The following is a 25706-nucleotide window of genomic DNA, read 5'->3' on the forward strand; positions in this document are numbered from 1 at the left end:
TGATCGGGTAGCTGGGGTGTAAATGCACAGCTCAGCAGGGTCTCCCATTGTCCTGGCGAGCCCCAGCATTTCCTGTCAACTCTGGGCATGTAGAACGGAGATGGCCGAGAGCGCCACAGTAGAGGCATCAGCCATCATGCATGAGTCCATGCGGCAGAAGCTTGCTGTGACGTGGTGAGGTTGGACCAAGGTGCAGAGAAGAATCCAGACGAGGAATCAGTGGTTAAGAATAAACATAATACTTTACTGAGAAATGGTAGCTGCAGGATCACAGTACATTTGAAAAACAACAAACACTCTCGAAAACCCACGCACACGGTAAACAATTCAAGTTTCTGCAAAGGACAACAGGGAAATCATGAGTAAATAGGACACACCTGGGTTAACCTCATTAATGTCTCTAGTGACAGGTGGAACCATGACAGACAGTGCAAGTAGTCTGTGCTTATTTGTTAAAAAAAACACATTTGGCCATATACCCATGACATTTAGTATGAGAAGTTGGCAAAGGCAGTAATAGCTGCACCTTATGAAATTATAAAGGTATACTGTATAATAAAGTCTCTGATTGCTCTTTGTCACGTTCTGACCTTTATTTCCTTTGTTTTGTATTTATTTAGTATGGTCAGGGCGTGAGTTGGGTGGGCAGTCTATGTTTGTTTTTCTATGTTTTGGGGCATTTCTATGTTTCGGCCTAGTATGGTTCTCAATCAGAGGCAGGTGTCATTAGTTGTCTCTGATTGAGAATCATACTTAGGTAGCCTGGGTTGCACTGTTTGTTTGTGGGTGATTGTCTATGTTGTAGCTTCACGGTTGTCATTTGTTTATTGTTTTGTATGCAGTGTCAGTACTTTCTTTATTAAAGATTTACCATGGACACTTACCACGCCGCATATTGGTCCTCTGATCCGTTTCGCCTCTCCTCTTCAGATGAAGAGGAGGAAATCCGTGACAGAATCACCCACCCAACTCGGACCAAGCGGCGTGGTAAACAGCAGCGACGACAGCAGCAGCAGCAGCAACAACAGCGGCCAGCATCACAGGACTCCTGGACATGGGAGGAGATACTGAACGGAGAGGGGCCCTGGGCACAGGCTGGGAAACATCGCCGTCCGAAATCAGAGCTGGAGGCAGCGAAAGCTGAGCGGCGGCGATATGAGGAGGCAGCACAGCAGTGCGACAGGTACGAGAGGCAGCCCCAAATTTTTTTTTGGGGGGCAGACGAGGTGTGGTACTAAGCCAGGTAGCAGACCTGAGCTCACTCCTCGTGCTTATTATAAGCAGCGCATTACTGGTCAGGCACCGTGTTATGCGGTTAAGCGCACGGTGTCGCCAGTGCGTGCCCATAGCCCGGTGCGCTATAGGGCAGCCCCCGAAAGTGCCATGCGAGTGTGGGCATCGAGCCAGGGCGTATGGTGCCTGCTCAGCGGGTCTGGTCGCCGGTACGCAGTTTTGGTCCAGGTTATCCTGCGCCGGCTCTGCGTGCTGTGTCTCCGGGCGCTGGGAGGGTGCAGTGCGTCCTCTGCCTGCGCTCCGCTCGTGTCGGGCGAATGTGGGAGTGGAGCCTAAGGGAGAGGTGCGTGTAGTAAGCACTAGATCTCCCATGCTTACCCACAGCCCGGTTCAACCTGTGCCTGCACTCTGGAGGGTCCGGGCTAGAGTAGTTGTCCAGCCTGGGGAAGTGGTGCCAAGGTTGCGCACCAGAGCTCCAGTGCTCCCCCACAGCCCGGTCCTTCAGGTGCCTCCTAACACCAAGCCTCCTGAGGGTCTCCCCAGCCTGGTGGTTCCTGTGGCAGCCCCACGCACCAGGCTGTCTCTCTGTCCGGCGACGCTGCCGGAGCCTCCCGCCTGTCCGGAGCCTCCCGCCTGTCCGGCGCTGCTGCCGGAGCCTCCCGCCTGTCCGGCGCCGCTGCCGGAGCCTCCCGCCTGTCCGGCGACGCTGCCGGAGCCTCCCGCCTGTCCGGAGCCTCCCGCCTGTCCGGCGCCGCTGCCGGAGCCTCCCGCCTGTCCGGCGCCGCTGCCGGAGCCTCCCGCCTGTCCGGAGCCTCCCGCCTGTCCGGCGCCGCTGCCGGAGCCTCCCGCCTGTCCGGCGCCGCTGCCGGAGCCTCCCGCCTGTCCGGCGCCGCTGCCGCTGCCGGAGCCTCCCGCCTGTCCGGCGCTGCTGCCGGAGCCTCCCGCCTGTCCGGAGCCTCCCGCCTGTCCGGCGCTGCTGCCGGAGTCTCCCGCCTGTCCGGCGCCGCTGCCGGAGTCTGAGGCGCCAGAGCCCGTCAGCCCAGAGGCGCCAGAGCCCCTCTGTCCAGAGCTTCTGCCCCTCTGTCCAGAGCTTCTGCCCCTCTGTCCAGAGCTTCTGCCCCTCTGTCCAGAGCTTCTGCCCCTCTGTCCAGAGCTTCTGCCCCTCTGTCCAGAGCAGCTGCCCCTCTGTCCCGAGCAGCTGCCCCTCTGTCCAGTGGGGTCATTGAGGAGGGTGGCCATGGTGAGAAAGCCACGGAGGCGGACAATAAGGCAGACTAAGACAATGGTGAGGTGGGGTCCGCGTCCCGCGCCAGAGCCGCCACCGCGGACAGACGCCCACCCAGACCCTCCCCTATAGGTCAAGGTTTTGCGGCCGGAGTCCGCACCTTTGGGGGGGGGTACTGTCACGTTCTGACCTTTATTTCCTTTGTTTTGTATTTATTTAGTATGGTCAGGGCGTGAGTTGGGTGGGCAGTCTATGTTTGTTTTTCTATGTTTTGGGGCATTTCTATGTTTCGGCCTAGTATGGTTCTCAATCAGAGGCAGGTGTCATTAGTTGTCTCTGATTGAGAATCATACTTAGGTAGCCTGGGTTGCACTGTTTGTTTGTGGGTGATTGTCTATGTTGTAGCTTCACGGTTGTCATTTGTTTATTGTTTTGTATGCAGTGTCAGTACTTTCTTTATTAAAGATTTACCATGGACACTTACCACGCCGCATATTGGTCCTCTGATCCGTTTCGCCTCTCCTCTTCAGATGAAGAGGAGGAAATCCGTGACACTCTTGGCCAATGTCAAAAATGCTGAGACGCCCAAAGCTTTCTTAACTGCATTTTTTAATTTACCATCATTCTCTTGTTGTGTTCATCATCAGTGTCACTAGTTAACACCAACTGTTTGTCTTTGACACGTAAAAGAAAACAAAGAAAATCCAGCCATGTGTAATATTGGTGTAAAGGTTCAATAAAAAGACAATGCAGTCACTATCTCGTGCACTCAGGAACAAGTCTGTGCCCTCTTTTATATTCTATTTAGATTCAGATTTTGTTAAAGGTGTAACACTCATAAGGTTCAGTATCCTGTATCTTAAGAGCACGGAAAGTCAGGTATGAAATGTAGACTTGTGGGAGAGAAACACAACAGCTGTCATTATTTCCAAAGGATTCTGTATTGGGATATGTGCACTTTTACATTTCAGCAGGGCGACTTACAGTAGTGGGGGAATACATTTGTCATTTTTTGTACTGGTGAGAATCAAACCCACAACCTTGGCATTGCAAGCACCATTATCTACCAACTGAACCACATGGGACCACACAGGACCACACAGGACCACTTACACACAAATAGGGCTTGTGAGGACTAGTAATCACTAGACTCTGGGAAATATGGAAGTAATACATGCTATTAAAAGGGAAAGCATCGGAAGGTACTTTAACATGCTATGGTTCTGATTCTAAAAGAATACCTAAGAGTGTCCTCGTGCTGTTACCTAGGCAACATACTACATGTATAGCTAGATAGTCAATTATACAAGTTGAACGCCATAATGTTGATTGACAGTTTTTGAATAATGATGATTATAATGTGTGGCATGAACATAATGTCTCCCATCAGTGCATGCCAAAAGCAGATATAATGCAGTAACAATCTAGTGCAGTTACAGTATGGTTCACAAGCATTAGAATGACCTCATATACAGCATACACTAGAAAAGGCCTACACCCAGGGGGGAAATTGGGGGAGAACTCATGTAGATACAAAACATAAAACCCGCCTCTGGGATAACAGCCGTAATGAGCTATAAAGTATTCACTGTTACCACCTGAATGCATGAAATTGAGTCTGTCACTACTCTACTGTATTGTACTGTAATGTGCTGTACTCTACATTTTACTTTACTGTGTACTGTAATGTACTGTACTCTGCACTGTACCGTGCTGTCTAAACTTGTGAAACATAGATGTCTACAATTGGTTCAGATTTGGTCCGGTCCGGAAAGGACTAAATCTTAACCAATTATAGATGTCTATGCTTGAGCTAAATCAAGGCCAGTCCGGACCAAATCTGAACGTCTATGTTTGGGCCAAATATAGGCCATCCGGATGTCTGCGGATTACTATGATTGGTTAGGATTTCAAGGCGGTTCAGGACCGCCCAAAAAAAGACAGAAAAAAAAGATGTCCAAAAGACGTCGTCTGACGTCAAATACTTCGTGGGAATCAATTAAGGGTCTGGCTATGTCATTGTTATTTTCAATCATAAAACCTGATTAACTGCTCCAAACCTGGACGGAAATTATAAAAAGTGGAAAGAGGTAATCGCTAATCTGTCCAAAAAGGCAACAGTACAGGCAGGGAAAAGGCTAGTAACGTCATCCAGGAGATCAGGAAATAGGTTGATAACAGGAAATCCGATAGACTAAAGTACATGCAGGAAATAGGCGTCATTAGTGAGGCAGGAAAAAACTATCATAGACGGGAGGGTTAAATTACAGGGGGAAACCAGCGCTCTGAAGTGCGTAACAAGGCAAACAATACTTCACAATCATGTGGTGCAAAGAACTTAACTAAATAGTGTATGATAATTACATACAGGTGTGTGAACAGGTGATCAGAATTCAGGTGATTGGGATCTGGAGAGTGAGCTGCGTTCAGGGGATCTACGTGTTTGAGAGTGTGAGTTGAAAGTAGATGTTACAATGATGGCATATACTGTGACACATCAGAAAGTTCTCAGTTCATATACAGTGCCTTCAGAAATTATTCACACCCCTTGACTTTTTCCACGTTTTGTTATGTTACAGCCTGCTTTTAAAATTGATCAAATTGAGATTTTGTGTCACTGTCCTACACACAACACCCCATAATTATGTTTTTAGACATTTTTACAAATTGATAAAAAATGAAAAGCTGAAATGTCTTGAGTCAATACGTATTCAGCCCCTTTGTTATGGCAAGCCTAAATAAGTTCAGGAGTAAACATTTGCTTAACAAGTCACATAATAACTTGCATGAATTCACTCTGTGTGCAATAATAGTGTTTAACATGATTTTTTAATGAGTACCTCATCTTTGTACCCCACACATACAATTGGCTGTAAGGTCCCTCAGTTGAGCAGTGAATTTCAGACACAGATTCAACTATAAAGATCAGCGAGGTTTTCTAATGCTTCGCAAAGAAGGGCACCTATTGGTAAACGTGTCAAAATAAAAAAGCAGACATTGAATATCCCTTTGAGCATGGTGAAGTTATTAATTACACTTTGGATGAAGGCACTGTATGTACATCCCCACCTGTCTCTCCAACTGGCTGCATGCACATCAACATTTTTGATGCCGAGTGATATAGCTCAAAGACTAACTGCTTGTTTGTGCACTTTAGCCAGTCTATAAAGTATAGACACCGAAGGAGTCGATAATTGAGTAAATATGCATGCGTCTTCAATGTTTGCAGGGGGTACTGGCACAACAAGTGACAGTTTTCTTTTTCAGTCACTGGGCCCAATTATGGCTCCCCCCAGTCGAGAAGAATCCTGGAGTGCGTGGAAAATGGAGCCCTATCAAAGCAACGTGCCACTTATCTCCTAAAAGACAGGGCCAGTCACATCCTTGTCGTATTAACATTTCAATTCTGCGATCCTTGTAGCGACAAAAAAAGGAGAGATTGAGAGAGAGAGGGGAGGAAACTGTTGCGCAATAACATCTACATGAAATGTAGCTCATTACAAATGCAAGCTTCCCCTCGCCTGATTAAGTGAAGCATAGACTCTTAGATAGGCAGACTATTTTGTGGTCTTCCATCCTCTGGACAAGATAGTGGTATGTTTGAGCCCAGTGCTTTAAATCTACTCGATGTCAACTGTGACATGTTTCTCTTTGCAACAACGCTCACAATACACAAATTATTCTGAAATGTATTCCATCATTCACTCACTTGCCTCCAAAACATTATTTCTATACATATCATTAGTGGGTAATGGTGATTAGGGAACAGGTAGTAGACAGATAATGAGATACTCGTAAAGGAAAAGGATGCAGTTCACCAAGTGTCATTGGGGTTACCCAATGTCAAGGTGACAGATTGTAGACAGTTGAAAGAGAGGGGGAGTGTGTGTGTGAGAGAGAGAGGGGGTGAGTGAGAGGGGGGGAGTGAGTGCTAGAGAGGGGGGGGGGGGATGGGGAATGAGCGAGAGAGTGTGAGAAAGAAAGAGCAAGAGAGAAAGAGCGGGAATGTATATAAACAAGTAATTGAGGTGAGAGGCTTGTAGGTTTTGTCTTACCGGAGGGAGAGAGAAGTTTCCAGGTGAGCGAGGGTTCTGGTTTGCCACTGGCTTGGCACATCAGAGTGACGTTCGAGCCTTCGTTGACCACGAGGTCCTTCGACAAGTTGATGATTGTGGGGGGCACTGCAAAACACAGAAAAGGACACTTGTTTGCTATTTGCTTTGTTTGACCATTTTATTTTTGTAACATTTTATTTGAATTTTTTGGACAATTAACAATAACATACATTATTATTGTAACTTTGTTACCAAGAATTTGGATAAAAGATCAAATACAAAATATTGAAATATAAAATACTGTAAATATGACAGGTGCGAGCAACGGAGTTCTCTGAATCTTGATATCAAGTTAGCGTTGTGACAGCTACATCAGTGTCTCTTATAACATATAAGCCAGTCTCCGAAAAGTGAAGGAGCACTCAGAAAAAGATAGCCTTTCCTGACATTACAGTTTACCCTTAAAAGCATTCACTGGTGGTAGAGTGGACTGAACAAAGAGCCAGAGCTATTCAACCATAACCTCAATCAAAATGTGACCGTGTCACAGGAGTTATTCCACCTCAAAGGAAGATAGTGTATTAAATAGGCCTTAGTTTGCTGTTTGGGCCATGGGTGCACCTAAGGGCCACCGTAGCCTGCTCACCATCAATACACTCGGATAAGTTCAGCTAGAACAAGGCCTACTCAAGTTGGGGGTGAACGTAAAGTAAGAAAAAAGAACAAATTACACTAAACATTACTATGGTTGGTTGGAGTACATTCAGATGAAACCATTTCTACAGATCATAAACATGGGGTTTTAGAATGTGGTACAGAGAGAGCAAAACATGGTTGCAAACCACAGATGTGATCTGAAAACTATGACCTTGAGCGTGGCTAGTGCAGATCCAAAGAGGAACAGCCACAGCCACTGTCAGGAGTCTCTTACCAGAACACACATTTCAGCTTTTACTTTACACCTGCTATTCACTCAAAAGCTCATCCCTGACAGTGCAAAGCACTGAAATTCTGCAAAGATCCGGAAACTAGTCTTTGAAATATTTTTTATTCTTCAAAAAGCAGAAGCACCAGGAATAGCACCTTGACCTAAAAACAGTCAAAGTGTGAAGGGGAGCGAGTTGAGCAGGGAGCTACTATACAAGAAGGGACTTCTGCAAGCTAGCCTTAAAATGTCTCCCCTTTCTATGGTCATGTGTAGATGGGATACAGCTATTGTGAAATTGATGTCCAAAGCGGATGTTTTAAAAAACAAACATTTTAACAAACCCTAACCCTTTACCTAATTATCCTAACCTGCTACATTAATTATCCTAACTTACTGCATAAGTTCTCCTTAACCTGCTACGAAAACCCAATTTTGACAAAAGCTGTGACAATAGCCCTTTCTATGTCCCTCCTCAATGTCACTCTGGACCTGGCACCAGAGTGAGGTAGCAATAAACATTGCTCAATTGAGTGCTTTTCCACTAACAATATGTATAATTCCTCTCAAGCCCCTTCAGGTAGTGAAAATGTCATCCATTTCCTACAACTTCATTTGAATGAGACATGGAAGGAGGGAACACAAACAGTGCAGCTATTCCCTCCGCAAGGCTATCAAACAAGCTAAGCGTCAGTACAGAGACAAAGTAGAATCTCAATTCAACGGCTCAGACACAAGAGGCATGTGGCAGGGTCTACAGTCAATCACGGACTACAAGAAGAAATCCAGCCCAGTCACGGACCAGGATGTCTTGCTCCCAGGCAGACTAAATAACTTTTTTGCCCGCTTTGAGGACAATACAGTGCCACTGACACGGCCTGCAACGAAAACATGCGGACTCTCCTTCACTGCAGCCGAGGTGAGTAAGACATTTAAACGTGTTAACCCTCGCAAGGCTGCAGGCCCAGACGGCATCCCCATCCCCAGCCTCAGAGCATGCGCAGGACAGCTGGCCGGTGTGTTTGCGGACATATTCAATCAATCCCTATACCAGTCTGCTGTTCCCACATGCTTCAAGAGGGCCACCATTGTTCCTGTTCCCAAGAAAGCTAAGGTAACTGACCTAAACGACTACCGCCCCCGTAGCACTCACTTCCGTCATCATGAAGTGCTTTGAGAGACTAGTCAAGGACCATATCACCTCCACCCTACCTGACACCCTAGACCCACTCCAATTTGCTTACCGCCCAAATAGGTCCACAGATGATGCAATCTCAACCACACTGCACACTGCCCTAACCCATCTGGACAAGAGGAATACCTATGTGAGAATGCTGTTCATCGTCTACAGCTCGGCATTCAACACCATAGTACCCTCCAAGCTCGTCATCAAGCTCGAGACCCTGGGTCTCGACCCCGCCCTGTGCAACTGGGTACTGGAATTCCTGACGGGCCGCCCCCAGGTGGTGAGGGTAGGCAACAACATCTCCACCCCGCTGATCCTCAACACTGGGGCCCCACAAGGGTGCGTTCTGAGCCCTCTCCTCTACTCCCTGTTCACCCACGACTGCGTGGCCACGCACGCCTCCAACTCAATCATCAAGTTTGCGGACGACACAACAGTGGTAGGCTTGATTACCAACAACGACGAGACGGCCTACAGGGAGGAGGTGAGGGCCCTCGGAGTGTGGTGTCAGGAAAATAACCTCACACTCAACGTCAACAAAACTAAGGAGATGATTGTGGACTTCAGGAAACAGCAGAGGGAACACCCCCCTATCCACATCGATGGAACAGTAGTGGAGAGGGTAGCAAGTTTTAAGTTCCTCGGCATACACATCACAGACAAACTGAATTGGTCCACTCACACAGACAGCATCGTGAAGAAGGCGCAGCAGCGCCTCTTCAACCTCAGCAGGCTGAAGAAATTCGGCTTGTCACCAAAAGCACTCACAAACTTCTACAGATGCACAATCGAGAGCATCCTGGCGGGCTGTATCACCGCCTGGTACAGCAACTGCTCCGCCCACAACCGTAAGGCTCTCCAGAGGGTAATGAGGTCTGCACAACGCATCACCGGGGGCAAACTACCTGCCCTCCAGGACACCTACACCACCCGATGTTACAGGAAGGCCATAAATATCATCAAGGACATCAAACACCCGAGCCACTGCCTGTTCACCCCGCTATCATCCAGAAGGCGAGGTCAGTACAGGTGCATCAAAGCTGGGACCGAGAGACTGAAAAACAGCTTCTATCTCAAGGCCATCAGACTGTTAAACAGCCACCACTAACATTGAGTGGCTGCTGCCAACACACTGACACTGACACTGACTCAACTCCAGCCACTTTAATAATGGGAATTGATGGGAAATTATGTAAATATATCACTAGCCACTTTAAACAATGCTACCTTATATAATGTTACTTACCCTACATTATTCATCTCATATGCATACGTATATACTGTACTCTATATCATCGACTGCATCCTTATGTAATACATGTATCACTAGCCACTTTAACTATGCCACTTTGTTTACATACTCATCTCATATGTATATACTGTACTCGATACCATCTACTGTATCTTGCCTATGCTGCTCTGTACCATCACTCATTCATATATCCTTATGTACATATTCTTTATCCCCTTACACTGTGTATAAGACAGTAGTTTTGGAATTGTTAGTTAGATTACTTGTTCGTTATTACTGCATTGTCGGAACTAGAAGCACAAGCATTTCGCTACACTCGCATTAACATCTGCTAACCATGTGTATGTGACAAATAAAATTTGATTTGATTTGATTTGGAAATATAGAGATATTGAATGATATTATTAGGCGCTGTATGTTCCACATCAGGGACACTTGTTCCCCATCTCTAGCAAACTCAGCTGATTAAACTAATTGCATTCTCAAATGAAAATGTGTTGATTAGTTGGAGGTGTGTTAGATGGAGCAAAAGTGTGACACCACAAATCAGGCCCCTGAGGAATGGAGTTGCCCATCCCTGTTCCATATTTTTTTGAGGAAGTGTAATGGCGGACTGACAAGCTATTTACCAAGAACAATGTGCCCCACCTATGATGCTTTTCCTCTCAACAGCAAGTGGCAGGCAAGGTATCTGCCAAACCAAAGAGAGGTGTCCACGTGTTTCGACATCTCCAATATGTCCTGTCAAAGGACACGTTTTGTTTTCTCTCTCTATATTTCTATTTCCAAGAAGACAATGAGATGTATGTTCTTTTTGAGAGGAGCCCAAAGAAATGTGGGTTCAGTACCAGAAAAATGCAAACGAGACACAATTCACCTCATGGCTGATGTATTGATTGCCTTTGTACCTTGAACACTATTTGAGAAGAGTGCAGTGCAAGGCCTAATCCTTGTCTTTGTGGAACCCTTGCAGAGAACAAAAAGGAAATAGTCAGCACAAATATAAATAAAAAGTCAGTACAAATATACAAATAATCACATTATTTAGGGAGTCACTGGGAACAGAATGGCATGTGATGCGTAAGCCCGTGTCACTCCCTAAAATGCTGAAGCACCGTTAGGAATTTGTTGGAATTTTGTGAACTAAATGCGTGTCAAATGTCACACCATCACTTTAGTCAACAAGCCAGAGGAATGTCTAATGATTTGGTGACTCGTCACTGAGTCCCACCTCCCCCCGAGATGCACACCTACACACATACCCACGGAGAGGTTGGAGAACAGGATTAACCACAGTGCAGCGCCCCTGGAGCAGTTTAGGTATTAAGTGCCTTGCTCAAAGGCACAATGGCAGGAGATGGTGACGAGGCCAGGACACTAATACCAGAAATCATCTGATTTTCCACCCACTCCCACCAGACTTTTCCTGACAACAACCTGCGATTCTAACCAACAACTCTCCCGTTGCTGGCCGGCCTCTCTACCTGCCACCCACTGCTGTATAGTTCAACAAGCAATCAACTTCAAAGATTAGTACATTCCCACTCAAATAAATGTCCTCCAACATTTCCTTGAGGAGTATTGACAGCATGTGTTCTTCCAAAAAATGTTTTACATTCTCTAGTACAGCCACTATTGAAGGTTATTAAATGCTTCTCACAGATGCCCTCTGGTGGTCAAACTAGCACTAACTAGCATTAATGGTACCAGTGGTTCACACTTAAATAACATGCCATAAAACTCTGCAGCACCATGCAAGCTGCACCGCAGTACACTTCAACTTTTAAGGATGAACCACTGTACATGTGCTACTGTCCTGTCTAGCAGTCAAGACTCACCCAAAACTGACTTTCCCATCTCTCATGAGGCCATATGGAAGGCCCAACAGGATGATCCTGGAAGATGGAGAAAAGATGGTCAATCCTACCACAAAGCTGACCATCATTGAAGACAAAGTCTACCGAGTTGTACAGTGACCTCACTGAACACACTACCAAATGTACATACCTGAACCTCTATGCCTTCAACTGCTGCAACATTTCCATGAAGACACATTAGCTAGTCATTAGGGCAGGTTCAAAACCTACCAGCGGTTGCAAGCATTACTATACTGGCCACATCTGAGCATGGATGTGAAGTCACACATCTGAAAATGTCAGGTTTGTCAAATGTACAAACAAGAAGGAAAAAAGACTGCTGGCAAGTTGTAGCAAACTGTGGTTACCCGACCTTGGGAAATGTTGGGTGTGGATTTGATGGGTCCATTTCCTAGAATCTCCAATCATAATGTGTACATGCTTGTTTTTGTTGATTAATATTCCAAGTGGGTGGAGCTCTTCGCCCTTCGTCAGGCTACAGCGAGGACCATCTCTAACATCCTCCCGAAAGAGATCCTGACTCGCTGAACCGAGGTTCCCAATTTATCTCTGATCTCTTTGAGACCTGCCAAAGTTGAACCTGAGACAGATGTTGACCATGGCCTATCATCCACAGACGAACCTCACAGAGAGGGTTAATCAAACCTTTAAGACAATGGTTGCTTCCTATGTTGGGACCCAGCACAAACACTGGGACAAATACCTTCACAGGTTTTCGATTTGCCCTGAATTCTGCTGTGAAAGAGTCCACTGGAGTCACCCATGCAGAGCTGAACCTGAGTCGTCGCCTCTGAGAATCCTTGGATATGGTGCTACAGCCCAAGCAAGTTACTCCAGACTCTGCATGGTATGACTAGGTAGGCCATATTCACGACTTGAGAGCTCTTATCTCAAAGAACATGATCAAGGCACATCTCAAGCAGAAAGGAAATTATGATAACAAGAGTCAAGACATGCAGTTCCAGGTTAGTGATCAGGTGTGGCTTCGCTCTCATCCATACTCAAAAGCTGAACAATTCTTCTCAGCCAAGCTCACTCCTAAATTGCAAGGACCATATACAGTGGTTCTTCCTGTAAAAGTTGTGTCATACTGCAGCACATCATGTGGGCTACCGCAGGATTCTATGGCACGTTATTTAATTGTCAGCCATTGTTACTATTAGTGCTAGTTTGACCACCAGAGGGCACTAGAGAATCTAAACTTTTTTTGTAAGAACATAGTAATGGGATTTATTTTAGAGCTGTCTTGACCTCTGAATGCTGTCTCTTCCATTCATTTTGAAAGAGTATTTTCCGGTAACCAACAATTTGTTTACCTTCATTAGCCTACTTTGTTCCAATATTTCTGTCATTCAGTGATATTTATTCCCATAGTAATTCGTTATGGATCCATAACAAAATAAACATCTGCATTTTGAAAGAGTATTTTTGTCATTATTTTATTAACGAAAGCATAAAGATGCTGATGAAGAAATACGCATTTGTTTATTAGGCTACTGTGCAGTTTGACAAGTAACAGTACATATTGTAGTAAACATGGTAAAGTGCCTAATTCCTTACATAAGGGGGAACGTTTCATGTCCAGACTTTCTCAGTGACCGCAAGTACTCCTTAACTCTGTCTTTAATGCTTTTTCGGTTTGCATCAGTCATGGACAGAAACTTCTGAGACACAGTATTAATGATGAACACTAGGGTGTCATGCCCTGATCTGTTTCACCTGTTCCTGTGATTGTCTCCACCCCCTCCAGGTGTCGCTTATTTTCCCCAGTGCATTTATCCCTATGTTTCCTGTCTTTCTGTGCCAGTTCGTCTTGTATGTTTAGTCAAGTCAACCAGTGTGTTTTTCCCGTTCTCTTTTTGCTATTCTCTTTTTTCTAGTCCTCCTGGTTTTGACCCTTGCCTGTTTCTGGACTCTGTACCTGCCTGCCTGACCATTCTGCCTGTCTTAGACCCACTCCAATTTGCATACCACCCCAACAGATCCACAGATGATGCTATGGAATTGGAGGAGATTGAGCACTGCAAGGTCCTGGATATCTTTGAAGAGGAAAACGATGAGACTTTTCTCGGTTTCCCAGACCAAGATGTCCCTTCCATGGCAATGGTCGGCTTTTTCCAGGGGAAGGGGCGTGTGACTGCCCTGAATTTGTCTGAACCATCTCAGTACTTCTCCTTTCAATAGGGCGCTTCCCCTTTAATTCCCTAATAAATAGCCAGCATCAGCTGCGCAAAAGTGGGTTTGTGACAGTGGCCCGAGAGGGGAAGTGTTCTACCCTCAGCTTGGAAGCTCGTTGAGACACAGTTTGTTTTGTTTGTAGTAAAGTGTGTACTGTAAACGTGACGCAGGATCAACCACTATTGGATCTACCTATGTCTATTGTTGGACTACTAATTTACGTTGGTCTCTTGCTGTTTCTGGCGATCTGATTGTATTAATGAGAACGTAATTACGCATCACTTTATGAAAGGACAAGGTCACTTGGGAACACTGTACTCCTTACCGGGCTGGAATCTTTTGGGCCCGAGGTATGGGGCTTTTCTTGAGGAACCAGAGCACACTGTTTGTTTACATTATGTGTGTGATCATTTATTTTGGGTAATACGACTAATGCAAAGGTTTTTGCAGTTTTTGAAGTTATTTCCATTGTTTTAAGGGTTTATGAAAAGAGTATTTCCATACTGACTTTTACATGAGTCCTTTGTATTGGTGTAGACTTGACGGACCAGACGGGACTCATTCCCTCCCAAACAAAAAGGAGAAATCAATATTTTCTCTGGTAGGCACAACCTACCAATAACCTCAAGTCAAAACCGTTACAGTATAGTACCAGTCAAAAGCTTGGACAAACCTACTCATTCAAGGATTTTTCATTTTAGAAAAATATTAAAGACATCAAAACTATGAAATAACACATGTAGTAACCTAAATAGAATTAAAACAAATCAAAATATATTGCCTTGATGACAGCTTTGCACACTTTGCATTCTCTCAACCAGCTTCACCTGGAAAGCTTTTCCAAAAGTCTTGAAAGAATTCCCACATATGCTGAGCACTTGTTGGCTGCTTTTCCTTCACTCTGTGGTCCAACTCATCCCAAACCATCTCAATTGCGTTGAGGCCAAGTCATCTGATGCAGCACTCCATCACTCTCCTTCTTGGTCAAATAGGCCTTACACAGCCTGGAGGTGTGTTGGGTCATTGTCTGTTGAAAAACAAATGATCGCTCCACTAAGCGTAAACCAAATGGGATGGCATATCACTGCTGAATGCTGTGGTAGCCATGGTGGTTAACAGTGCCTTGAATATAAAATAAATCAGTCACCTGCAAAGCACCCACACCATCACACCTCCTCCTCCATGCTTCATGGCGTGAACCACACATACGGAGATCATCCGTTCACCTACTCTGTCTCACAAAGACACTGCAGTTGGAACCAAAAATCCAATTTGGACTCTTCAGACCAAATGACAGATTTCCACCGGTCTAATGTCCATTGCTCATGTTTCTTGGTCCAAGCAAGTCTCTTCTTATTATTGTTGTCCTTTAGTAGTGGTTTCTTTCCAGCAATTCGACCATGAAGGCCTGATTCACACAGTCTACTCTGAACAGTTGATGTTGAGATGTATCTGTTACTTGAACTCTCTGAAGCTTTTATTTGGGATGCAATCTGAGTCTGGTAACTCTAATGAACTTATTCTCTGCAGCAGAAGTAACTCGGTGTCTTCCTTTCCTGTGGCAATCTTCATGAGAGCCAGTCATTGCGCTTGATGGTTTTTGCACTTGAAACGTTCAAAGTTCTTGAAATGTTCAGTATTGACTGACATTCATGTCTTAAAGTAATGATAGACTGTCCTTTCTCTTTGCTTATTTCAGCTTTGCCATAATTGCCATAATATGAACTTGGTCTTTTATCAAATAGGGCTACCTTCTGTATACCACCCCTACCTTGTCACAACACAACTGATTGGCTCAAACGCATTAAGAAGGAAAGAAATTCCACAAACTAACTTTTAACAAGGCACTTTTAACATTTCTGTGAAATGCATTCCAGGTGACAAGCTCATGAAGCTGGTTGAGAGAATGCCACGTGTGCAAAACTGTCATCAAGGCAAAGGGTGGCTACTTTTAAGAATCTCAAATATAAAATATATTTTGATTTGTTTAACACCTTTTTGGTTATTACATGATTCCATATTCATTATTTAATAGTTTTGAAGTCTACAATGTAGAAATAGTAAAAAAATAAAAAATTAAAAAACTGGAATGAGTGGGTGTGTCCAAAATTTTGACTGGGACTGTATTTATCTGTTTGTCTGTTTCCTAGATTTGGTATTTACAATTTAAAGTAATGCGTCCCATCATACAAAGTTTGACGATCACTAACTGAAAAAAAATAAAAACTGCAACACCACTATTTTATCTTGTTTTGTCACATTGGGCTTGTTTTGCTAGACATTTGCCATGAATAATGTATCACATGTCAAGTTAATCCTTAGTTCCCTCCCGTATGAATGACAAGTGCCCAGAAAGTGTGTCAGCTACACTTTGTTTGTCTTGGTTCTCCCAGCCTGTAGTAGTTCTTCGAGTTAGGGGTGAATCTTCCAATATTTCTGGAGCTAAAAAAATGCCTTCAGTTTAGGAACTAAATTTGAGCTGTCATGTCACTGCAGAAGTTCATCTGACTGCTCTTAACATTTACCATGGCACAGGTCCGTTCAATTTCTATTCCTAGATTGTAGTCAGTGCATGTGTCAAAATTGAATAGAAACCGATATTCAATTGAAATCCTCCTATCGAACAGACTGTAGTCTACATAGATGTGACACATCCTCTGCCAGTGACACAGTTTACACCCACTTGATACAGTCAAATTGGTGTACTAATGCCTGCATTTTCCAGATATTGCCTGTCAGTCAGGCATTAAAAAATATTTATTGGGTTGTTGTCCCGGCAGGAAATAGCACATCATCTAAAAACATTTGAGTTATCCAGTCTACCGACAGAAAAGAACACACCAGCACAACTGGAGGCTGCTGTATCAAAGACAGCCCACTCTCTTGCCCTCTCCAATTGTGCAACCCAAATCTGACTATATATAAAATATGTATCTCATATTTGTATTCACTGTACCCCCTCCATTGTGTGATTATCTACCCCTCTGTGTGTTAGTTATAATGACCTGAGGGGTTTTACCAGCGACAGCCATTTATAGTAGATGACGTGTTTCAAGCAATTGGTAAAACATATCGTTCTATCAATGTTTTACTTTGAATAGTAAGTGAGCATCAATATTCATGACAATCATATCTTTATTTTGATGAATCGACTGTATTCAATTTTCTTATCTTTGGAGGTTTTACATTCAGATTTCACTAAAAACGTGCATCAGCGGTGCTTCTTGAATTAATTCAACAGTTAAAAATGAAGGACTGTGAAATAAAGGACCCTTTTTAAAATTTATTAAAACATCCTCAATTAAAGAAAGCTGCACGAGTGTGATGGATCATTCAAAATATACGCATATTTACTGGTAGTCATATAGGCCTATTTACCAACCATATTTTTACAAATGCGAATAACCAGCCAAGTGCACAAAAAGCACTTTCAAAGCCAATAAAGTGCTTCCTGTGAGGGTCTTTCCTTTTATATTGCACAGTCTGTCACACGGCCAATAAAGAGATCGGCCTGTGTGAATGTGACCCAAATGGCAATCTTTGGGCCCTGGTCAATAGTAGTGCACTATGTAGGGAATAGGTTGTGAATTGGGATGCAACCTGTGTATGTGTTGCCACCAGATTGGAGAATTCCAATCTTTTATATGAGGTAAAGCATGTTACATTTATTTATAATAGAGCTGTCCCTTCCCTTCACTTTTGATGGAGGATTTCAGAGCTTCAAAGGATTCTTAAGTCAGCAGGCTGCTATGCTGAATCAAAATAATTAGCTTGTGTCTAGCTGGCTGTATTAGCCCTATATTCTTAACCTAGAATCCCAGCTGCTTCACCATTGGAAGCCAGGGGAAAAGAAAATATTATTACAGAAAATGGAGATTACCCCCTGGTGGTATGGTCTTCGAGATTTTGATCTGTTATGAAATGAAGCCCTTACCTGAACAAGGCCTTATGAGACACTGAACCCAATTATTTCCAAGCTCAGGCCCGTAGAGATTACTAAAACCAGGACATCTCAATTAGCAAACTAGGATATCCACCAGAATAACAGCTACAGTCATCTTGACTGTGATTGCCAACAAAAATATTGTTTCATTGCACATCCAGGTGAAACCAATCATTCCAACGCTGTAACATCTCATACACAGCGATTAAGTCGTAAGCAATCCAGTTTATTTTGTCCAATGTGACAAGACAAGAAGTTCTTGCTCCTCAGTGAAGAAATATACACCCTTAGAATGAATTAATCTTCTCAAATGTTGGCTCCACAGCTGCGGCAACATTGTTTGCATCTTGTGGAAATGTCAGATGATTTGACATGCAAATGATGACCTCTTCCAGGCATTGATTAACATGTAAATTTGGTAATCAAGCACGGCATATTTGCGGCATCTGCATTTCCACTGATGCAATTTGCCTTCTATCATAAACAGGCCTGCGTCATTCCTTTGAGCGAGATAGCTACTTTGCAGAGAATTCCCCTTTCCTTTCTCAGACCCATTAAATAAGTACTGATGATCTTAAAATGTTATCTGCTTAAGGCGTATCCCAAAAACTTGCAGCTACTAGAGCAAAGGATCAATATTTCATTATTGATTTGGATTTCTAGGATTTGTCTGGGTTTTTTCAGGGGTGTATTATTTAGACTTTATTTTACAAATGTAATCTTTATATAACTAGGCAAGTCAGTTAAGAACAAATTCTTATTTACAATGACGGCCTAGGAACAGTGGGTTAACTGCCTCGTTCAGGGGCAGAGCGACAGATTTTTACCTTGTCAGCTCGGGGATTTGATCTAGCAACCTTTCGCTTTACTGGCCCAATGCTCTAACCACTATACACTCTTAGAAAAAAGGGTTATTCGACTACATTGAACCCAATAGGGTTCTACCTGGAACTCAGAAGGGTTCTTCAAAGCGTTCTCCAATGGGGACAGCCAAATAAGCCCTTTAGGTTCTAGATAGCACCTATTTTTCTCCTAATCGTGTACATCAATTAGACTTGCAGACAACAACCAAAACTCTGTGGCAGTTACTTGGGATCCTTTAAATTAATTTGAACGGTTCATCTGGGTAGATACTTGAGGTGTTATTCATCATAAAGCAGTGATCTACTGGTGTGGCACTGTATTTCAAATGAGGTCATATCTGAAGTCATTCAATCAAACACCTTAAGTAATTCTGTCGACAGGTTGGCCACATCGCGTAAAATACAGTCAATGATCCCTTTACCGTTAGACAATACATTAGAATGTTAACTCAAGCCAAAGCACAGTTTAAAGGGATTATCTCAGGCAAATCCTATCCTTATTCAGCTCAGACTAATTCATGCTCTAAATCTCAATTTAATGTGTTTCCATAATATGACGTATCGAGAAAAGAAAGCGTGCGGAGGAATTAGACCAAGTTCAAACTGCAAGCACTGAGCGAATTGAAGGGAAAAACAACAACTATGGGAAAAGAGACCAAACAACATGCCGTGCAGTCCTGTAGCCTCAATATTCTCATCTTTCCTCATAAATGTGGTGACAGTGATGAAAGCTCGGAAGTGCTGTGTGTGGGGATTATGACAAATTGGCTTTGTTTCTCCTTGACCTCCTCTCCTTATCACACACACAACGAGCAACTGCTTAAAGAATATATATAGATGTAGACGTTAAATATCCTCCAGTAACTCTTGCCTTTCCAAACCACTTCGAGCTTGGGCCTTTCAATCAGCGCGTCTAGCATCTTGGCATAAACTCACGGCTACATTTCCCTGCCCCCTCTAAAAACATCACCGTGGAGATGTTTTCCTCCCACTTCAGCAAAACCGGCTTGAAAGAATGAATTAGCACATGAATAGGAAAGACATTGATGTACTTAACGGGCTCTTGATTTAAAATCGACAAAGCAAGCATTCAAAAGCTTGCGACGTGTAAATTTGTGTAATTGCTTCCCATCAACAATCTCCTGACTGCGTCTCCACCCCAGCACCCTAACAGTTTGTAGGCATCGAAGACACCAAGGCAGGTTGAGAATCCAATCCCCCAGAATGACAGTTCTTCAAAAAGCCCCGCCTCCAAAAAAAACCAACTCAACAAATCCTTGATGTCTATGTCTGATTCCCTTGCTCAGGTGATGCGGACTACTCTTTTGAAGTGGTGAAGCGAGGAGACTATTTCATGATGCGATGCAATCTCCCATCAACAAAAAATCTACATTGTGCCATATACAGTCATGCGGGACTATGACACTAAACCACCAAGACAGAACACACTGAATTGGAGATAAGGCATAAGCCATTTTCCATTTCAGAATGTCTGGCTATGGCCTTAAAACAATCAGTTGCAGATTAAAGAATGCCTTACTGTGGGTTCAACAGGAATGTTTATGTTCTATTGAAAGGACAGATGCAATTTCATGTGAACACGTTAGAAGAACAGCTTGTGTCAGTTCTAACATGTCACACCCTGATCTGTTTCACCAGTCTTTGTGCTTGTCACCACCCCGTCCAGGTGTCGCCCATGTTCCCCATTATCCCCAGTGTACTTATACCTGTGTTCTCTGTTTGTCTGTTGCCAGTTTGTTTTATCCATCAAGCCTACCAGCGTTTCCCCCTTGCTCCTGTTTTTTCTAGTTCCTGTTTTCTAGTTTTCCCAGTTTGACCATTCTGCCTGACCCCAAAACTGCCTGCTGTTCTGTACCTTGGACTCTGATCTGGATTACTGACCTCTGCCTGCCCTTGACTTGTCGTTTTGCCTGCCCCCTGTTCTAGTAATAAACTTATGTTACTTAGACACTGTCTGCATCTGGGTCTTCTCCTAACATGGTGAACACCTCAGATACAGTGTAAACATTCTGACAGGACTGAGAGTATGCCTTTATCAGCAATTAATTGAATTTGTTTTGTAAAAACAGCTGTGTTATACTACCTCTGAGCAAGGGTGCTCATTCCATCTTCTAACCCCTCTCTATCTCTCTCAAAACAATGATAAAATACAAATGATCTTGAACCACAAAATACATAGATTGTTATTAACCTTTCTTCCAGGCGATTAGATAATCGCCTTACCTATATTTTTTTTGGTTTTAATATAATAATAACACCGTTTGACATTTTTGTTTTAAGTGGCCAGACTGAAAACATTATTATTATTTTTAAAAATCCTTTATTTCTTTTCCCCTAACCCTTCCACCTTTCCCTAATTGGAGTAAATTAATGTACAACAATACTTAGGCTTCTACTTCCAGCTTATATAGTACATACAGTACCAGTCTGGACACACCTACTCATTCAAAATCAAATCAAATTTTCATTGTCACATGCGCCGAATATAACAGGTGTAGACCTTAAATTGAAATGCTTACTTACAAGCCCTTAACCAACAATGCAGTTTTAATAATTAAGGAGCAACAATAAAATAACAGTAAGGAGGCTATATACAGGTGGTTCCGGTACAGAGCCAATGTGCGGGGACCCCGGTTCGAGGTTATCTGTAGGTAGAGGTAAAGTGACTAGGCATGGACAATAAACAGAGTAGCAGCAGCGTAAAAATGGGGGTTGTGGTGGGGACAATGCAAATAGTACGGGTAGCTATTTGATTAACTGTTCAAGAGTCTTATGGCTTGGGGGTAGAAGCTGTTAAGAAGCCTTTTTTGACCTAGACGGCAAGTTCTCCGGTACAGCTTGCCGTGGGGTAGCAGAGAGAACAGTCTATGACTAGGGTGGCTAGAATCTTTGGCAATTTCTTGGGCCTTCCTCTGACACCGCCTGGCATGGAGGTCCTGGATGGCAGGAAGCTTGACCCCAGTGATGGACTGGGTCATACGCACTGCCCTCTGTAGTGCCTTGCGGTCGGAGGCCGAGCAGTTGCCACACCAGGCGGTAATGCAAACAGTCAGGATGCTCTCGATTGTGCAGCTGTTGGTGATGAAGACACCAATGACACCAAGGAACCTCCTTTTTCTGTAGTCCACAATCATCTATTTTGTCTTGATCACGTTGAGGGAGAGGTTGTTACCCTGGCACCACACTGCCAGGTCTCTGACCTCATCCATATAGGCTGTCTCCTCGTTGTCGGTGATGAGGCCTACCACTGTTGTGTCGTCGGCAAAATAAATGAAATTTTAACAAGGCACACCTGTTAATTGAAATGCATTTCATGAAGCTGGTTGAGAGAATGTCAAAAGTGTGCAAAGCTGTCATCAAGGCAAAGGGTGGCTACTTTGAAATGTGCTATTTCATAGTTGTGATGTCTTCACTATTATTCTACAATGTAGGAAATAGTCAAAATAAATACCCTGGAATGAGTAGGTGTGTCCAAACTTTTGACTGGTACTGTACTATATACACTTTACGGACACAGTATATTTTACATTAGTTATCTTTTTTGTTTATTTTTAGTCCCACCCTTCAGCTACCCTCATCCCCTCCCATCTACCTCTGAAAACCATCCCGTTTTCATTCCTAATTGCCATACATTTTTCTGTGATATTTCACACATTTTCTGAACCTTTCTATTCTCATAGTTTCTACAAGTTTTCAAATCACCCAGAAGTTCTATACGATGAGTTAGCTTCAGGTAAATGTTGCTGTGAATATAGCCAAATACAAACAGTGTAGTTATTCTCTCCATAAGGCAATCAAATAGGATAAATGTCATTACAGAGACAAAGTGGAGTCGCAATTCAACGGCTCAGACACAAGACGTATGTGGCAGTGTCTACAGACAATCATGGAATATGAAGAGAAAAGGCCACATCTTGCTTCCGGACAAGCTAAACACCTTCTTCGCCCGCTTTGAGGATAACGCAGTGCCACCGACGCGGCCCGCTACCAAGGACTGTGGGCTCTCCTTCTCCGTAGTCTGTTCTCTCTACTACTGCATGGCAAGCGGTACCGGAGTGCCAAGTCTAGGACAAAAAGGCTTCTCAACAGTTTTTACTCCCAAGCCATAAGACCAAATGGTTACCCGGACTAATTGCATTTTGTGCCCCCCCCCTCCAACCCCTCTTTTACGCTGCTGCTACTCTCTGTTTATCATATATGCACAGTTACCTCAATTAGCCCGACCAACCAGTGCTCCTGCACATTGGCTAACCGGGCTATCTGCATTGTGTCCAACCACCCGCCAACCCCTCTTTTTATGCTACTGCTACTCTCTGTTCATCATATATAAATAGTCACTTCAACCATACCTACATGTATATACTACCTCAATAACCCTGAATAACCGGTGTCTGTATATAGCCTTGCTACTGTTATTTTGAAATGTATTTTTACTGTTGTTTTATTTCTTTAATTACCTACACACACAAACACACACACTTTTTTCGCACTATTGGTTAGAGCCTGTAAATAAGCATTTCACTGAATATATTCGGCGCACATGACAAATAAACTTTGATTTGAGTAAGGCATTTAAGCTTAACACCGCAAGGCTGGCTGCCCAGATGGCATTCCTAGCCGCGTCCTCAAAGCATGCGCAGACTAGCGGGCTGGCGTGTCCATGGACATATTTAATCTCTCCCTATCCCAGTCTGCGGTCCCCACTTGCTTCAAGATGTCCCCCATTGGTCCTGTACCCAAGAAAAGAAAGGTAACTGAATGACTATTGCACTGTAGCACTCATTTCTATCATCATGAAGTTCTTTGAGGGCTAATTAAGGATCATATGGCCTCTACCTTACCTGACAACCTAGACCCACTTCGATTTGCTTACCGCCCTAATAGATCCACAGATGATGCAATCGCCATCACACTGCTCTATCCCATCTGGACGAGGAATACCCATGTAAGAATGCTGTTCATTGACTATAGCTCAGCATTCAACACCATTGTACCATCCAAGTTCATCATTAAGCTCAGGGCCCTGGTTCTGTGCCACTGGGTCCTGGACTTCACTGCCCACGGGTTGTGAAGGTAGGAAACAACACCTCCACTCAGCCCCCTCCTGTACCCCCTGTTCACCCATGACTGCGTTGCCACGCACGCCTCCAACTCAATCATCAAATTTTCAGATGACACAATTGCAGATTAACAACAATGATGAGACGGCATACAGGGAGGAGGTGAGGCCCTGGTAGAGTGGTGCCAGGAAAATAACCTCTCGCTCAACGTCAACAAAACAAAGGAGCTGATCGTGGACTTCAGGAAACAGTAGTGTGAGCACACCCCTATCCACATCGACGGGACCGCAGTGGAGAATGTGGAAAACGTCAAGTTCCTCGGCGTACACATCACTGACGATCTGAAATGGTCCACCCACACAGACAGAGTAGTGAAGAAGGTTCAACCGCGCCTCTTCAATCTCAGGAGGCTGAAGAAATTTGGCTTGGCCCCTAAAACCCTCAAACTTTTACAGATGCACAATTGGGAGCATCCTGTCAGGCTGGATCACCGCCTGGTACGGCAACTGCAGGGCTCCCCCAGAGGGTGGTGCGGTCTGCCCAACGTATGACTGGGGGCAAACTACCTGCCCTCCAGGACACCTACAGCACCCGATGTCACAGGAAGGCCAAAAAGATCATCAAGGACAACAACCACCCAAGCCACTGCCTGTTCACACCTCTATCATCCAGAAGGCGAGATCAGTACAGGTGCATCATAGCCTGGTTCCTCTCTAGGTTTCTTCCTAGGTTTTGGCCTTTCTAGGAAGTTTTTCCTAGCCACCGTGCTTCTACACCTGCATTGCTTGCTGTTTAGGGTTTTAAGACTGTTTCTGTACAGCAGATATCAGCAGATATCAGCTGATGTAAGAAGGACTATATAAATACATTTGATTTGATTTGATGATCAAATCTAGGACTGAGAGAGTGAAAAAAAGATTATATTTTTAGGCCATCAGACTGTTAAATAGCCATCACTAGCTGGCTTCCACCCGGTTACACAACGTTGCACCTTAGAGGCAGCTGCTCTATATACATAGACTTGGAATCACTGGCCACTTTAATAATGGAACACTATTCACTTTAATAATGTTAAAATAATGTTTACATACTGCTTTACTCATTTCATTTGTGTATATACTGTGTTCTATTCTATTCTACTGTATTTTAATCAAAGCCACTCCGACATTGCTGGATCTAATATTTATATATTTCTTAATTCCATTATTTTACTTTTAGATTTGTGTGTATTGTTGTGAATCATTTTTAGATACTACTGCACTGTTGGAGCTAGGAACACAAGCATTTCGCTACACCCACAAAAACATCTGCTAAATATGTGTATGTATTTGATTTGTAATTTTGGAGTGTCACATAACTCCACCAGTCCTATTTATGATGTAATTTACAAAGATTATACTGTGTGTGTGTGTGTGTGTGTGTGTGTGTGTGTGTGTGTGTGTGTGTGTGTGTGTGTGTGTGTGTGTATAATGTAACGTTTTTATCAATTACTAATATTTAAGTTTAACCATAATATTTATTGTGTTATTTGTTCTGTATTTTCTGGTCTTTTACACTGAAATTGCAACCAGCTTTCTATGACTTGTTTTAAAAATAGAGATATTTTGGAGATGTTGTAATCTAAATAAAGGGAAAATCTGCCAGAGAACCAGTTCGGATTTAAGTATAGTTTTTGTATGACTAAAGCCTTTAGTATGAGGTCCAGTGCTTTTAATATTTAGTCATTTTTGCCCTCAGAATTCATTATATAAATAGGCCTGTCTTGCCGTTCCAAATAAAGTGGAATATTTTTTGCTCATTAAAAAACTTTTAAAAAGTTGTAGGCATAGGTAGGGCCATAAGTAAATACGTAAACTGGGATATGACTAAAGAGTTAATCAGGGTAATT

The 25706-nt window shown here is 43.6% G+C and overlaps 1 protein-coding gene across 5 annotated transcripts in view; it reads right to left on the reverse strand.

The window, feature by feature from the left end:
* The window catches only part of LOC112258000 (opioid-binding protein/cell adhesion molecule-like), a 545358-nt gene that overhangs the window by 48464 nt on the left and 471188 nt on the right, over nucleotides 1–25706 (reverse strand). For all 5 annotated transcript variants that reach the window (XM_024432028.2, XM_024432027.2, XM_024432031.2 and 2 more), the window contains one exon: nucleotides 6514–6639. In XM_024432028.2, coding sequence (XP_024287796.1) covers nucleotides 6514–6639 — 126 coding nt within the window. The remainder of the gene's footprint in view (nucleotides 1–6513; nucleotides 6640–25706) is intronic.

This window comes from Oncorhynchus tshawytscha, linkage group LG09 (assembly GCF_018296145.1).
Source record: "Oncorhynchus tshawytscha isolate Ot180627B linkage group LG09, Otsh_v2.0, whole genome shotgun sequence".
In the NCBI taxonomy this organism is placed as follows: Eukaryota; Metazoa; Chordata; class Actinopteri; order Salmoniformes; family Salmonidae; genus Oncorhynchus; species Oncorhynchus tshawytscha.